The sequence below is a fragment of the Sturnus vulgaris genome, chromosome 6 (genome assembly GCF_052056855.1).
Source record: "Sturnus vulgaris isolate bStuVul1 chromosome 6, bStuVul1.hap1, whole genome shotgun sequence".
NCBI classification, from domain to species: Eukaryota; Metazoa; Chordata; class Aves; order Passeriformes; family Sturnidae; genus Sturnus; species Sturnus vulgaris.
In genome coordinates this window covers 33,869,105-33,886,481 of record NC_142248.1, presented here as the reverse complement: position 1 = coordinate 33,886,481, position 17,377 = coordinate 33,869,105, and the positions used below count along the sequence as shown (strand labels likewise).

General features: G+C 42.4%; 1 protein-coding gene and 1 long non-coding RNA gene across 2 annotated transcripts; one reads left to right on the top strand and one right to left on the bottom strand.

The window, feature by feature from the left end:
- Window positions 1-11,340: 11,340 nt before the first annotated feature.
- Window positions 11,341-13,246, bottom strand: LOC148223409 (uncharacterized). Its single transcript, XR_015804333.1, has 3 exons — window positions 12,491-13,246; window positions 12,234-12,402; window positions 11,341-12,010 (listed from the first exon to the last, which is right to left on the bottom strand). It is a non-coding gene; the product is annotated as an uncharacterized LOC148223409 (long non-coding RNA).
- Window positions 13,247-13,344: 98 nt separating this feature from the next.
- GSC (goosecoid homeobox) lies at window positions 13,345-14,876 on the top strand. Its single transcript, XM_014884450.2, has 3 exons — window positions 13,345-13,690; window positions 13,894-14,153; window positions 14,557-14,876. The coding sequence occupies exons 1-3, from the start codon at window positions 13,360-13,362 to the stop codon at window positions 14,707-14,709; spliced, it is 744 nt and encodes a 247-aa protein (XP_014739936.1). The 5' UTR covers window positions 13,345-13,359; the 3' UTR covers window positions 14,710-14,876.
- The last annotated feature ends 2,501 nt before the right edge of the window (window positions 14,877-17,377 follow it).

The window sequence follows — 17,377 nt, the reverse complement described above, 5'->3', positions numbered from 1 at the left end:
TTTGTGATTCTTCATCTAAAATCTGGATGTCAGCAAGCTGTCATTGAGCTCCTCATCTCTCACTTTTATTCAGAACATATGGTTGTATTTTTGTGGGCTTGACTAATAAGGTTATTGAAACAATGCAGGGAGGAGGTTAGGAAATTTTCATCTGGCTGCATTGGTAAATTAAATTTATTCTAATAATCAGTCTTAGAAGGTGTCTCTGGTTTTCAATCAGATTGGCTTTGTGCCACATCACCTCTTTCAGAAGTGAGAACCAAAAGGAAACTATAGTGGTACCACCCTGTTGAACTTCAAATATTGACAGAATTAGAACACTTCAATATGCAAAGTGTATCTTATTGTGTCTTTATTATCGTCCTTTTATTACACGTGGAATGTCTTAGAAACCATGGGGAGACAAGGACTTTCTTTTGTTCCTTCCAAATCTCCATCTAGAATAATTAAGTAGTGTATTTACAACTTTGAAGCTTTTTAAAAAGTTTTTTGAGAATGAATTATTTCAAGCTACATTTCTCCCTTCCTCTCTTGTAACCAAATGTACATGTTTTTTCCCTTTAACTTCCTTCCTCTTCCATTATGAAAACTTTTTATATACTTAAATAGTATCTCCCATTCAGAACTACTTCCAGAAGGAAATGTTTGCTGCAGTGGCATCCCATATGGTAAAAGAAGGATGAAGAAGATTTTCATCTTAACTAGAAAATAGATTCCTTTAGTCAGTATTAAAAACAAGAGCTTGGAAAAAAGCTGACTATATTATTAAACGGTGTAAGGAGTTAATATATTTCTTGTGAGTACTTCCTCATGAAAACCAATATTTTTTCATGAATTTTGATCTAGTGGGTGCAGCATCGTTTCTCTGTAGCTTCATATGTGCCTCCCACTTTGAATGGGAGCCAGAAAGGTGTCATAGATAGAATTAAGTGGGCCATCCTTTCTTGAGACAAAGTATGTTCTTAAATAATAAATGATCCTGGCAAGTTGTTTATTACCAGCAGTTAATGATCTGTTTATTAGTTAAAGTCTGTGGCTGTTAACACTCTAACAAATCAGTTCACTCTGTTAAACATCAATTTTGAGTACATTATTGGTATTAACCATACAACGAACTAAAACTGTTGCAGACAGTTGATTTTATTGCTGTGGCAGAATTGTATAATAGGAGGCAAAGGTGTTCAGTAGGGTACTGCTGCAGATAGATTAGGTTACATTTGTTTGTATTGGTTAGCAACTCGCTCTTATTCACAATGAATGTGTATTCTCTTTTCCCAAATGTCTCTCCAGCAGTTTAAATTCCTACACACTCTAATTTCCATGTTTTTTAAGAGTATAAGGATTACTTTTGTGGCTGTGCATATAGTTTGGAAAAAAAATAATTGGCGGCTTAAAAATTAACTTCTGGAAGGTGTGTGGCATGAACAGCTTGCTTTAAAAAAGTAAAAAAAAGCTCAGAAATCAAATACTGCTAACACTGCTTGTTTGCCTGAGCAATTGGCACTAGATCAACTGGTTTTCCAGACTAGTTGCAGCTACTGGGAGGAACAGACAGAGACAGAGTTTGAAGATTCTGGTGTCAGCTCTGCATTAAGCTCTGCTTCACTTACATCATGTTAAAATCCCACAAGCATCTTCAAAAAAAATAAGAAGACCTGGGATATTAGGTGATCTTGATGAGAATACTTGGTCTTGAGTGGAATTGTGCTCTACGAGGTTTTGGCTCTGCCTAGTCCCAAACCATAAAATACATGGATTGCAATTTTGCATCTGATCAGGAAACAAAGCTGTAAAAGTAGGTTCACTCCTAGGGCTCAAGTAGTGGTAATAATTCTGGCAGGGCTGGATAAATAGGTGTGAGAATTACATTCCAACCCACAAATTCAAGAGTTCAGATCTGTTCTTTCAATTTTGGCCCACTTCTCATCAAAGGTAGCTCTAAATACTTTCAGCATTTAGAAGTAATCCATTGATACATTGGCAGAGAGTAAACCCCAAAAGCTTTTCTCTAAAATGCATAAAAAATACTTTTTCCCAATGTTCTTCATGACTAAACTATTTTTAGGATTGTTTCTATGCTAGATTAATCAAACTGATCCAAAAGCTTGTATGGGGCCAGTATTATTTCTCTCCTTCCTGGAGGGGCTGGTTCAAATTTGATTTGAATCTTTCTTAATTCAGTTGAATTCAGGTAAAATCAACATAGTTAAACGGGCAATCAGTGGTTCATAGTGCTTATCCAGTGCAAAGGCTATCTAAAATAGTATTTAAAATTAAATCACCCTAACATTATATTGATAATCTACAACTTGCTTGGGGTAGAAAAAATTACTGGAGAACGTGTTGTACCACCGCAACTGTAGCTGTGGTCTAAAAGGTCAGTACAGAACAAGAATTCAGTAACAAAAGTGACACTTTGGACCCTGAGCAGGAGGATGTCTAGCATAGCTTTCTGTAATGGTATTAAAGTATTCAACTCTTTTCATGTTTGCCAACCAATTTTAATGCCCTGTTGAAGGAGGAATAGGAGGACCTGTGGTTTACACCCAGTGTCAACAGCAAGGTAATTTCCCTCAGAGTAAGTACTGCTTTCCTGAGAGTTTTAATTACCCTCGAGGTCCTGTGGTTTTCATCCAGACTTGCAATTAGCCAGTTATCCCACAGGAAAGTATTTGCAATGTAATCTGAATTAAAACTTAATCTAATTCGTGTTAAAACCAAAGGTAATGTAGATTTGCTGAAATTCTCTCTCTGTCAGTTTGTTGCCAGTATAGCTTGTTTAGGGGCTTGAGCGGCTGCAGCTTCCCTGTCACTCAGGGGTCACCTACCCTGCTTCAGAGCAGTCCTAGAAAACAAAGCCACAGGAGAGGAGAAGGAGGACAGCTCAGCTCTCACTTTGGCTAGGCAGTAGCAGAAACTTTCCCACTTGCCTGGGAAACACCAAATCACATTTTAATCTTACAAAAAATGCAGATTTTATAGACCAGTGCTATAGAAATTATCATATCTGAAGTCATGTCACTAGCTGTAGCCCTTGAGGATTACTGCCTGCATTTGCAAGTTTCTGCAGTTGGCATTCTGAGTTTTGTGTGCATTATAAGCACAGCATGGTTACACAAAGTCAGACATATCCAAGGAAATCTATAGTGGTTGCTGTTTGAGTAGATTGTTAGTGTTATAAATTTGACTGCTTCTTGCCTGAAATTTAGTGATCCTATATATGTTTGTATGTGTTTATATATTAAAGTTCTGTGTAGGATGGCATGGATGCTAAATGTGTTTTCCTTTCCTGAACACCTTTTACTCTCCTTTGCTCTGCCCTGTTTATACAGTGCCACAGAGCAATGAGTGGTTTTAACAGAAAAACCTCTGAGCTATTTCTGGTAGCATATACTTTTTCTTATCGATGAACCACTCTGCATCACTCTGCAAAATGCAGCCAAGGGACAAAACAATAGACTCTTCCTGTACTTTTACTTTCCTTCAATCTGTAAAAGCAAGGCTCCATTTAAATCCTTCTAAATTAATATTGTGAATGGCACTTCAGAGAAAAGCATGTGTTTTACCAGTCAGGCTTGAGAGTGTTTGAAATCAGCCCTCAGTTTCAAGTGACAGATAGACAGCAGCCAGACTAACAGAGCAGAGGGAGGGTAAGAGGAAAGTTTTATAGGCTGGGCAGGTCAATGGGACTCAAGCAGCCCACAAGAAAGAAAATACAAAAATTATGCAATTTTATGTCTCATGGTTCTTTATCTTTATAAATAGTATGTATACTATTGCAGTCACTCTCAGCACAGAATTGCTCTACATGCAGTAAGCAGGCAGGAAATTCAAATGCATTTCCAGAATTCAAGGGGTTACATTTGCAATTGCTAGATTTTTCTCATCTGGATTTTAATGGAGCGACAGCAGCAGTTCAATGATTTCAGAATAGGCGTGTTGGTGGAGTTGCTGTGCACAGCCTAACTCCTGGACTGCTTAAGGGTGAATGTTTCAGTTTTCCTTCTTGAGCCTTGTTTGAGACTGTACAACATGCAACACAACCAAGTGTGGAATATAGTCCAGAAAATTTAAGATGCAGTCTGAAGATTGTTTGCATATCACTCCCTCTTTGAGGACAGAGCAAGCAAATGGCATGTCAAGCTAATGCTTTTGTTAACCACTGCCAATTCTGAAGTCAAGGCATTCTGTGCACCAGAAAGTCAGATTTCTTTCAACACAGCTCTTTCCAGAACTTGATGTTCATGTTTAAATCATTTTTAGAATTAGGAATCCAGTTGTTGGGGCCAGAGTATAGACTAGGGAATATTTGTACAAAATATTTAAAGTTATTCTCTGGTTTCCCTGGATCCTGCTAATGTTTCAACATGGGCCAGTCTCCTTTTGCTGAAATAGAGCAGGCTGAGGTTAGGAAAACCTAAAATTAGTGGGATTTAAACTCTAATGGCTAGACTAAAGCATTAGTCATCTGGTGACTGATGCCTTAAGGTTTTTCTTTGTAAAGAAAATCTTTTTCAATCAAAAGAAACCAAAACAGTGCACTACCTGCTTGGGCAGACTGAGACTATGCCTGTCTATTGGAAAATTGGTTGGGTTACAAAGGTTCTGAAAGTTACCCCAAACTTTTAAAAGTTTTGTCTTATGTATGTTACAAAATGAATATACAGAGGAACTTCACATGACACTTGTCATGGGTTTTTCAACATTTAAAGATACACAAGTAGATAACCTTTCAGATAGAGCACCAAATTAGTGATGAATTTGGGTGGATGTTGCTGTCAGTAATTGCTGTTTCAAATCTGTCTTCATGCCCTATTTAAAACAGCAAATTTTGTAGCCAACATGAAATTCAAAGGTTTGGAAAGGAAAGCTTTTGTATAGACAGTTCTCATGAGAACTGTTATTGGGCTAAAATTTGGTGTTTTAGAAATATCTGAGTCTCAGTAAGACTTCTACTCCTAAGTGGGATGCCTTTTTTTATTTTTGGGTCACTTCTGAACACAAAGTGTCAAAAGCCCACAGCTTTTGGAAGCCTGCTCTGTTAACTATGGTGTCTCCCTAGGAGAATGCAGAAAGGTAGGGAAAACATCTGCAACTCACTGTCTTCTTCAAGCTCTGCAGATGCTCACAGTACACATGATGAGACAGCTGAAAGGCTCAAAATACTCTCAGTATAAAAGCTTTTCCATGAGAAAATTCAGAGTAGATCAGAGTGCTCGATAAATTCACATTCTTTATGCACTGACTTCCTTGGTTAGATCTTTCCTAAAATATTTTATATCCACTAGATTTTCTCAACGTGGTAGCAAGTGCATGTTTACTACCCTGAGGCTGAACCACAGTGAAGAATTGGCCCAAGAAATGCAGATATCCATCCATCCATCCATCCATCCATCCATCCATCCATCCATCCATCCATCCATCCATGTTTTGAGCACATTTAATCCTCAAACCTGTTGCTGATGTATGTTGATATATCCACTGCAAGAGGCAGAATGGGGGAAGAGCCATTATTCCCTCTCCCTGAGGATCTTAACCCATGGCAAAAGTCACGTATGGATTCATCCTCACTCCCAAAAGCATGTTGTGCCACATCAGCATGTAAATAAAGAGGATGTCATCGATAAAACTTCTGCAAAAGGAAATATCCCTGATTTTTGGCTCCTGTATCATGTTCTCTGCTTAGTTCCTAGTCCAGAATTTCATCTAACTACACAGCATGCTGACCTCTTGAAACAGGTATCAGGCCCAGACTATGATCTTGCATATCTTACAAAAACTTTGGAACATATCCATCAAAAACTCCCTGAATTTACATTTTCACAAAAGAACAGAGTTCTCTTCAAAAAATAAAAGTTTGAAGACTGGGCTGTGAGAAAGCAGTGCATAGGAAGTAGAAAGAAAATAAAAACTAAAGGCAAAGTGTCTGGAGACAGCTGCAAATGGATTAATATTGGCATAATATTCCTGATTCATAGGAGCAGAAGGCATACTTGTTGCTCCAAAATATTATATAATCCGAAATTATTAAAAAACCCTGTCTTATTAGATGAGATTCAAAATATAAAAGGTGAAAATTTTCAACTAGAAGCAAACATGTACCACAGGACTTCAAAAATCTAGTCGTGGTTAGTTTGGAATTAGACAGTCAGTTAGGAAGAGAATAACCATAAATCAATCCAGACTTCAAGTTAATCATATCTAAATTTAACATTTTCTGGAGGCTTTCAGAAAAGTATCAAAACACTTAAGTATACAATATGTAAATTAGATTGCCTTTAGAAATACTAAAAAGAAACAAATCCAAACTTATAATATCATATAAATACAACACAATAGTTCTGTCATTTAGTGGTTTGAGTCTTGTGTTCAATTCTCCAAATGATCTTGGCTGGAAATAGGCGATTTTTGCCTAAATTAGAACACAAATGAGGATGTGGTTTACTGATAGTGTGGTAGACACAGAGATAAAAGTTGAGAACATTAGTAGGTAAATATAATAACTGTTCCACTTCAGTTGCTTCACTGGATGACGTTGTTTTTCACCTAGTGTAAGCACTGGTCACTGAAACAGATTATAGTGCTATTTGTTTCAATGATATTATCAAAATATCATCTAACCAAGATAGTATTTCTGTAATTCCTTCTGGCATATTTGCCTTGCCTACTTCAAATCTGTTACCCTTTGTTACATATTTCTCCACTATAGATCTCTTGGTTTTATTTTTGTACTTTTGACCTTCATTACTAGTGTTATTTCCTGGATTTCTAAAAATGCAAAGGATATGTGATCATGGTATGTATCTGGCACACTTCACTAAAAAAAAGTCTACTAGGTTTCAGTCATATAGTGTTTGGAAATGATAATGTGACTTTTAGCTGGAAGATACTCTTTATTTCACTTCTGATTCAAAATCACTGGCAAGTACCAAGCAGACTTCCATAGGTGTGGGATTGGGCTCCAGTTCTAGTTCCACCATGGTAAACATGTTAGGTTAGACTGTTAGATTAGACTACAGTCATATTTACAAACTCTAAATCTCCTGGAAAACCATGGAAGTCTGAAAATACATCTTGTCCATGGTACAGAAAACAATGCAGTAGCTGCCTTTTGTAAAGCTGACTTATTTATTTTTAAAGCTGACTTTGTTGCTCTAACTCCTTTTCAAAGAGGTTTTGAGGTTCTTTGCATTACAAATAAAGAGCTACTTTGGGTGTAACCTCCATGGCCTTCTCAGAGAGAGGAGAGCTTGTGGTGGCATTAAGTATGTACAGTTTATACTACAGAGAAGATCTTTAGCCAATATAATAATACTTGTGTGGAATGATAAATGCTGACCACACACAATTTATGTTGATTTGTAACTGTGTGCGCTCAGGATCTGTTGTGGTTTAAAATCCAGTGTGTATATGATGATGCAAAATTTTAATTCAGTTATTGGAAAAAGGTAAATGAGCAACAGAAGTCTTAGTTTGATTTATGTTTATCATCCAGAAAAATGGTCCTTTGGATTGTTTGGTTTGGGTCTTTTTTTTTTCAGCTACTCAGCTTATAATAGTACAAACCCTAGCATAGAAAGTGATCTAATAACATAATGAGCACAGCTTATACACAATGTTTGTAGGGGTCAGACACATATCTCCCTCTCCACCATTATGTGTGACTGTAAGTATAACATGGGGAATCAGAATTAGCTCATACTTACAGAGAAAAATTAAGAGGTTAGAGTGAAGCCATCTTGTCTTGAAAGTGGTAAGCACACTGCTACAGCATGTTCAGTTTCCAGAAGAAATTTTGGCTGCTCACTCTATTGTGGCTGAGAACCGTTTTGTAAACCTGGGTCAGTCATGTGTGTGCAATAGACCTGCTATCTCAGCCTCTCCAGCACATCCCTTAGAATTAATTTTTTCTTAATGTAGATGTCCAGATCATCCCACTTTCCTGATCTTAAATGGGCTTGATCAGTGTCTTTGAGTAAAGTATCTCAAACTGCTTTTGATGGAAAACAGAACTTCCAAGTAGAAGGGCATCCTCATGTTGACTCCTGCAATTGCAGCCAAGGACCCAAAGTGTATTCCCACTGTCCCCTTGCAAAGACGCACTATTTCAAAAGATTCTTCTTTGCAACAATCTGCTCAGTTTTGATGCAGATTTCCCTGCTAAGATGAAAAGTCTTTTTCTTGCTGAATCATTAATGTCATAATGTCAATATCCTCGTTTGCCAAGTATGCTGTTAGCTGGAATACATATGAAACCTGCGAAAAAAATCTCTTTGGCCTTTGTTCAAATTCACAGAAACCTATAAGAGTTCTACTTTCTTCACTAGCTTATATCAAATCAGACTGAATCCATACCAGCTTTTAAATTGCTATAGCATTTGAATTGTCTATAACAGAATTTGTCTATGTTAACTCATTACAATTCTGAAAAAAATCACCCCTGACCACTAACAAAGGGGGTAGTGTATCTTGAGAACTCTGTGTATGACTAACTGACATATACAATAAATACAAATGTTACTACAGCAACAGATTGAAATTATATAGTTCATTTAAACCTTTTTCCAACTTCAGCTTAGTCCCCGCTAAAGCACACAGGAAATAAACATATTGAGCTGTCTGGCACCAGGCAACTATCCAGGTCCTGTTCTGTCTAGCACTGTGCTAGGCTTATCCATCTAATCAACATTAAAAGGTTTATTTATGTGAGACAGCTATATTAGTAATAAATGAATTTATTCAGTAGCTTGGTGGATTTATACATGTACAAAATCATTTTCATTTAAGGAGACTTAAAACTGAGTGACTCCACTACTTTTATGGACTGTATCCTGAAGCCCTTAGCACATTCGAGTCTCCTCTTCACAAGAAAAAAAAATACAACCCAAACCACACAACCCTCCCCCCACGAAAATAAACAAACAAACAAAAAGAAAAACCAAAACACATCACCAAAACAAAACACTAATTGAAATCAATGGAATGTTTACTGGAGCAAACACTGCAAAAGACTTAAGAACTGGTGAAATGCAACTGAACATGAAGCTAAGTGGTATTTCAAAGGGTTGTGGTATATTTATATACATTGTATGCAATATTCCATGTATAAAGGTCTGTTTCAATTTTTACAGCCCAAGATAGTCTGTAGAAGAGAAACAGCTGACAGAATTCAAAAGGGATATCTGGGTTTTCTTCATCACACCTATTTGCACTTTAGACAGACTTTGTTTTAAGGCATTAATTTGACATGCGAGTCAGGTCTGTGCTACGTTGAAGACTGTTTTCACTGATTCCTCTGTTGTTTTTTAGAAAACAAGACAGAGAATTCTCTTAGTGCTAAGGTTTATCCATTTCAATCAGACAGTGAGTGGCACATTCTCACCTCATTCGCAGTTTTTAATTCCAATTGCTTTTGAAACGTCCCTTCTCCTTCCCCCCTTTATGCTGCCACTTGAAAGTTGAAATGCAGCAAGAATGTAAAGTTAGGTGCCAGTTTTCTGAATTACAGGGTGACTGCTTTAGCTGATCCCAAAAAGCAAGTGTCTTTTTATACCGCATAAAAGCCTGAAATGTTTACATATCAAAAGGCTATAGGCCAATTTCTGTCAAAATTATACATGAAGTTAAGCAGTACAAGCAATTTATTTAAACACTAGTCATTGTAGAAAAATTCAAAACCATATGCTCTTTTAGCAGTTTTTCACAAATGCATTTGACCCATGACTTGGCAAGACATGCGTGCTTCATAATTTACTCTAAATTTCAAATCCCCTTGACATTTAAATAAAAGATCTTCATTAATAAAGTTTATATGAATGAAAACTTTAGAAGCTGATATTGTTAGCGGGACGTTTTCAGAAAAAACCCAACCGCGTTTCTGCCTCGTTTTCAAATGACTGACTCTCCTAATCAGTTCAAGATAGGTTTATTCTGGGAACAAATTACCGTAATTTCGCATTGTGTGACTTTTATACTTTTTTTTTCCTGGTGAAGCAATGATGCAATCAATTTGAAACAAACGTGGGGAACGCTGCAGGGTGATGGCATTTGTAAGTTAGAGATGTGCCGCGAAGCGCCGTTTCAGAGAGAGTTCCGCCGCCGGTCGTGCCCCGATGCCCCGGTTCAGCCCTGGTTCCCCGCTCGCCCCGCCTGGGGCGGGAGCCGCAGCCGAACCTGCTGCCCGAGGCGAGCCCCGACCGGGCTGGGCCCCTCCGGCCGCCAGGCTGGTCAAAGACTCCGCCGGGAAAGGCGGTGGGTGCGTTTTGCATCCCCGGAATTATTCTTTAATATATTAAAATAAAAGAAAGAGTCCGATTTCTCAACAAGCGCACTTCCACAGACTTGTGTATGGTGATTGCTTTGCATGAAATCGTGTTTGGGTAATAATATTGAAAATCAGCGCCGTGTTTACCGTATTTCATACCTAACAGCTTGCTCTGCCCAGCGCTATGCTCCTCTTTAGATCCCTCTTTCAACCCATGCTGTGACCACCCTCCCGTAACAAACAATTGCTTAGCAACACTATGCAGCACAATTTGCTTGTGTTTCATTTGTTATTACAATTTCACCCCGACATTGTGTGACAACTGATTGTTTGTTTAACACAATTTTCCGTTTGCGAGGTTAGCGAAGAGCGCGTGGGAAATGAGAAACTCCGAGAGCAGGTTTTGCAAAGCGGTTATCAAAACCGTGGGTTTCACGGCAAAACGACTCAGATTAAAACAAAACAAAATAAAAGAAACCTTCTCCACTGGGGGGACAAGTTATTTGGAAAATATCGTTTCTAAATTAGAAATAAAGGTAAGCGTTGTAGCATGGTGGATCATCCGTCAGGGGAGCAAAAAACTCTTTAGGAAGCCCAGCGCCCGCACGGCCCGAGCGGTGCGTGCTCCGCCAGCGCCGCGGCCCCTTCGGTGCCCACCCATGTCCAGCGGGGCTGCTTCCACCTGGGAGAAGCCGGACAGGCGCCGAGGTGAAGCCTTGACGCAAGTGATGCTAAACACCCGGGAAGTCGGCCCCGGGCGGGTGTCCCTAGCGAGGGTGTCCCCGCAGGAGCGGGATCCGCGGGCTCACTCGGTTCGTTCCCCGAGGGGCAGCGGTCCCGGGAAAGCGCTGTGCCCGCCGTCCAGAGCCCCCGGGGCACCCGGGATGTCCCCTCCGGGCCGGAGCCAGAGCGGACAGTGTCCCGGCTGCCGGCCTCCGCCCAGGCCTGGCTCTCCCGGGGACCCCGAGCCCGGCCCGCCCGGAGCCCCGCTCCCCGCCGGGGGTGCGCAGGCCGCCGGAGGGATGCTGCCGCGCATTGCTGCGGAGCTACTGAGGACGTGAACGAGCATCCCGATGGAGGCATTAAGCGGGCGCTGCTCTGCATGCAACGTGACCGGCTGCACTCAGGGAATTACTGACCAAAAAACCCCAACAAACCGAAACTCCTTCTCCAAGCCCACCCGCAAACAAACAAACAAAAAATAAAGAAAACTCTCATCAACAGAAAAAAAAAATTCCAAAGTCTAACAAAAAACCCGCCCAACCCTCTGTCAAACAGTTTCACTTTCCATCAAATTTGAAAAACTTGCTCGAAGTTCAGATCTAAATGCCAAAGGCATAAAGAAATGGTTAGGCAGATAAACTGAAGTAAAAACCGATGCTGCTAATTAACCACATAGCGATGTATCAATAAAGAGAGAATTTAGTTTTGGCATTCTCTTTCTTTTTAAAGTTTATACAAGTCTTTAGCTATAAATAGGTTTCAGATCATTCTCAGGTGCGGTTTTAAATCCCGGAATATCGAGGAAGGGAAGGATAAAGATAAAGTGCGAGTAAGCGCTAACGAGGATATTCTTTGTTGAGGAAAAATAATGTGTTCCTCGTAAACGGACTCTAATGGCTTGTTTTCATTTCATGCGTACAATTTCCTACCTTCTTTGATGGAGAGTTGATGGGGTAAATAGTCTAATCTTATTCAGTTCACCTCCTGTGGATTCCCAGGGACAGTCGTGACAGACGAAGTATTCTGCAAATCACAAGAGCTAGCTACCAGGAGAGCCAAACCTCTTAATAGGAAGAGTTTTAGGGGTTTAAATTTTCTCAATTTAAAAATTCACGAAACATGCAAAATATAAAGTCCTCTGTGTCGTTGCAACTTTATGGACTTTGTTTTCTAAGATACATAATTAAAGATTAAAAAGAAAAGAAATAGGCACCAAGATAGATCAGAAGCAAATCGGAATACCTACCACACCCGGGGATTTGAGATGGCACTGGTCTTTAACATTTGCATCTCTTGGCTTGTTTTAAAAATAAAAAGCGATAGCTGTCTGAATCTGTTAAAAAGGGGGATAAAATAAAATAAAAAGGAGAGAGAGAAGTTTACAACATTCACGCGTCCTTGTTCCGCCAGGTGACCTGGGAAAATAAAAATAAAAAAAGTTCAGTTACTCAGTGAAGACGTTGTTGCTTCACTATATAAATTTTAAATCAGAAAAACACATACTCCTCAATGCTCTTTCAGTCCTCCGAGCCGGGGACGCAAGATTCAAATCCTGCTACAGAAACACTTGGAGTGGGGGGGCGTTGCATGATTATGTGGCAGTTTATTTTTTTTTAAAGTGCTTCTTAACCAGTTCGAAGCATAAATAATGAATCTGAGCTTTAGACAGAGGAAATCGCACCCACTAATGTGAAGTAACACAACCAAAGTAGGCGCATAATAGACAAGACTAGGAGCTGCTAACTACTTCTACACAATGGCATTAATAAGATTAACCTGGGCAATTAGCCGGTGCAGCAGAGATCAAGCCTAAATCTGGGGCCTTTCTAAAAAGCCCACTAATGGAAAGGATTACGTTAATTTCATTAATTCTCAATACACAGACTCGGGCTGCTTTCACTCCTTTGTGTAACCCCCACCTCTTCCCCACCAAAAAAGGGGAGAAAAAAAAAATCAAATCTGGTTTTGTTTGTCATCTGCATATTACCAGGAACTAAATCCAGGATGACGTCGCCTGGGTATAAAAAAGGGAAGAGGTTCAGATGGATTATACTCCGAGCAGCCCTCTGGGTTGAGATCAGTAAACAGGCGAGAGTTGAGGGGGGAAAGTTCCAGGGGTGGATCCTGCGCACACGCACACACACCGCACACGCGCGCACAGACACACACGCACACTCTGCCCGCAAGCTGCCCTCGGAAAAGGCTCTATTCTTTTCGCTCCGATCTCTTTTTAAAATTTATCCGAAAAGTTTCGATTTCGTGTCCTTCCAGCCTCTCCCCCCCCCTCCCCAGCCACCACCTACCCTCCCTCCCGCCCTCCTCCCTCCCTCCCCCGGCCGGTCCCCGCCGCCCTGCCCCGCACGGTTTGGGGCATGCCTGTGAGCATGTTCAGCATCGACAATATCCTGGCGGCCAGACCTCGCTGCAAGGACTCGGTGCTGCTGCCCCCGAGCGCCGCGCCCGTCGTCTTCCCCAGCCTCCACGGGGACTCGCTCTACGGCAGCGCCTCCGACTACGGCGGATTTTACTCCCGGGCGGTGGCTCCCGCCTCCGCGCTGCCGCCGGCCGTCACTGGATCTCGGCTCGGCTACAACAACTACTACTACGGGCAGCTGCATGTGCCGGCGTCCCCCGTGGGCCCTTCGTGTTGCGGGGCCGTGCCGCCCCTGGGCGCCCAGCAGTGTTCCTGCGTTCCCCCCGCAGGTAAGGCGGCCCCGCGTGGGACGGGCCGGACGGGCCCCCTTTGTTCCCGCAGCCGCGGGGCCGGAGCGGTGGCGGGGAGCCGGCGGCCCGCAGGAGCGCGGGTGGGCGGCGGGAGGGGGATTTTTCGGGACGGGATGGGACGGGGGTGGGGGGAACAGCGATCTCATGCAAAGCCTATCGTCGACTCGTCTGTCTGTCCGTAGGTTACGAGGGCAGTGGGTCAGTCCTGATGTCCCCTGTTCCCCATCAGATGTTGCCCTACATGAACGTGGGCACTTTGTCCCGGACGGAGCTGCAGTTACTGAACCAGCTGCACTGCAGGCGAAAAAGACGGCACCGGACTATTTTCACTGACGAGCAGCTGGAAGCGCTGGAAAACCTCTTCCAGGAAACGAAATACCCAGACGTGGGCACCAGGGAACAGCTGGCCAGAAGGGTGCACTTAAGAGAGGAAAAAGTGGAGGTACTTTGCTTTCTTTTTCCTTCTTCAGCCCTCTCCCATTCGCACTGAAACGCGCTCGAACCGGATGTACCGCGGTGCTGCTCCAGCCCAGCTCTGTCAGCGGAGGGAGAGCGACTGCTTTGCGGGGGCAGAGGGAAAGTTTTGTATTATTTCCATTGCCCTTCTTTGGGGCGGCCGGCCGAGTTTGTCACAGGGCTGTGAGCGATTGTCGGCTGTGCCTCCCGAAGGCTCCCGGCCGGTCCCACCCGGGCTGCTGAAGGCTCCCCCGCCTCCCTCCTCCGGCCGAGCGCGGCCGCCGCACACCGGCCCGGCACGGCTCCTGCGGGGCTGAGGTCAACTGCGGCTTTGCATAGTTTTGTTTTTATTTTTTCCCCTCTAATAATTTAATTTCTTAACGTAACAGGTTTGGTTCAAAAACCGCCGGGCGAAGTGGAGGAGGCAAAAGCGATCGTCTTCGGAGGAATCAGAAAACGCACAAAAGTGGAATAAAGCGTCTAAAACGTCGCCGGAGAAGAGACAAGAGGACGGGAAAAGTGACTTGGACTCTGACAGCTGATACTTCTAAGTGGGGGGGACATTTCCCGTGGACTGTCGAATACGCTCCAGAGGATGCTACTAATCTTGCACAAGATCTGCCTTGTTGGAGGGGGAAAATATCTGTATATAATGTACAATGCCCCGAGCTGATTCCGTGTAAATAAAATGTGTTGCGGAGGTGTTGCACAGGTAGACGGCGGCGCGTTTTTTCACCGTGCGCCGCGGGGAGAGGGAGAAGGAGAGGGAGAGGAGAGGGACAAGAGAGCAGAGAGCGCTGGTGCGCAGCTCCCCGGGGAGCAGGGCCGGCCTCGCCGGGGCAGTTCCTTGTTCAGCGGGGCCGTATCACGGTGTGAGAGGCGGCGAGGGCAGCGCTGTCCCCGCTCGCCACAGGCCGGCATCGATGGTGGATCTCGCACCCGGAGGGAAGCGGGGACACCCCGGTACGAGCCCGAGGCGGCCGGGAGCGAGCCCCGCCGCTCCTGCCGGGTTTCCCGCCGTGTCCGGCCCCGTTCTCCCGGCCATGCCCCGAGCGCTTCTCCCGCCCGGGAGCGCTGCGGCTCCCCCCGCCCGCGGCTGCCCCCTGACTAGGATGCCCTTGGGAAACTCCAGCAGGCGAGGAAAACCCGCCCCACGCTTGGTACTCTGCCTCGTCTCCCTGCGCTTTCCCGTCTCCCTGCGGTTGTGCCTTGTTGAGTTTCCAAAACGTTTGTCTTTGACCCTCGTTTAGAAAAGCCATCTTTCTTCCGCGGTGTTTAAAGTTGTTGTTAATAAATTTTAGACATTATCAGATGAATTACACATAAGGGGAGTATGAGCACTTGTGTGCTGCTTTTTTCGCGTGTTTCAGAAGAAGTTGCTAATGGAAGTTTTCTCCCCTTTGAGGCAGCACCTTTGCAATTACGAAAGCAGTGACAGCCTGGTCTCGTTTTACTCTTCCCTCTGCGAGGGCCTCGTAGTAGAGACGTCTATTCCCCCTTTAAAAATCACGTTCGTTTTCCTTTTGCTTTTTTCCCTGTGACTCTCCCGCTCAGAGCTAATCATTTCAGAGAGGAACCACAGCGGTTTCCCCATGGTGGTGTGTTTAGGAAGACCCTTCTGTCTCCTTGCCTGAAAGACTGTTCATAAAGTTAAAACAAACAACCTGAAAGTGTAAAGCCAGTTCAGATGATCTCTGGCCCGAAGACTTCATGCTGTGCCTTCCATTCAAAGTCAAGCGGTAGTGAGCCGATTTTTCTTAATTGTTGCCAATGCCTAAGCTCACCTGTATCTATTAATCTCGCCTAGTTTAGGCAAACTGTTTTTTCAAATATACTTACCGTTCTTTCCAGTGGCACGAGAAAGGGTCAACTGCTGCGTTGCTTGCCCTTATGCTTTTTCCTATTTTTTGTGATATATCCAACTTTTTATGGGTGTTGTAACATGGTACCTACTGCAGGTGTTAGCGTGATAGAGCCAGTCTTAGTAGCTGTCTGCTCAGATAACTTTTGAATGTCACTGTTTCCACATAGACGCGGTATCTCTTTCTGAGCAATCTCTCACCACATGAAGATGTAGGAACAGCTGCCGTGGAAGCAATTCAGTGTGGTTTTGCGTGAGCCAGTCCTTTAGGGGGCTAAGGGTTTCACTGCTCTCTTGAAGAGAATAAATTTAGCCTCTTGTTTCTCAATGCAGCAGAGGAAGGGTAAAAGCAAATGGATTCTTCTTCTTCTTGGATACATGCAATGGTTTGGTTATATGGACCTATTGCATTATGGAGATTCTATTCCTACGAATGCATATTTGACCTCTGTAAACTATATTGAATCACAACACAACAGCACTAAACATTAGTTTTCAAATTGCTGAAAAATAGATTTGAAGTGTTTTGTTATGCCATACGGAGGAAGTCTCACTGAGTGGATTTTTAATGTCATCACCTCTGTATTTAATCATTGTTAGGTTTTAAAGTGCATACTTAATTTGCAAATAAAAGCCAGGTCTAAGGATACTATTGCCCAAGACTTTACAAATGCATATATATTTGTATTACTTCCATGTGTAAATATCTCTACTGCCACAATAGGAGCTTGGTAAGGTTTTGTTTTGTTTTGCATTTTTTTTGTGGGGTGGTAATTTTGGAAGTCACTATTAAAGATTTTAGCTTGCATAGTTGAATGTGGGAGTTAAAATGCATCTGGTTTTGTAAGAAGTGAGATTTAAAAGTATTTTTTGATTACCAATAGGAATTAAAGTTGCAGTACATATCTTTAAAGAAACTTAGACTTTTCCAATGGGAGCAATGGTTCCAATTGAGAACCACGGAAGCTCCAGGTCCCCAAACATTCCAGTTTATGGATTTATTGAGAACTGCTTCTGGTTCTGTGGAAGCATGGGATGTGATGTAAGACTCAAAACTTTGTATTCCAAAACACAGTTTTTATCCATGGAATTATGATGAAATCACCTCTGATTTCTTTAAAATAACATAGTACCTTTGTCTGTGTTAATTTTTGAGTTTTCTATAAACTTTTTATTACTATAAGCTTGATCTTGCAGTCACAGGAATCTACTGTTATTACTATGTGTAGGTGTAGATCTACTGACATAAATAATATGACTTTAAAATCTAATTGAAAAGCAATTTTAATCTTGACCTAAAAACTTAACCTTACTTACTAAAAATGGCATTTGTGCCATTAATAGTAGTA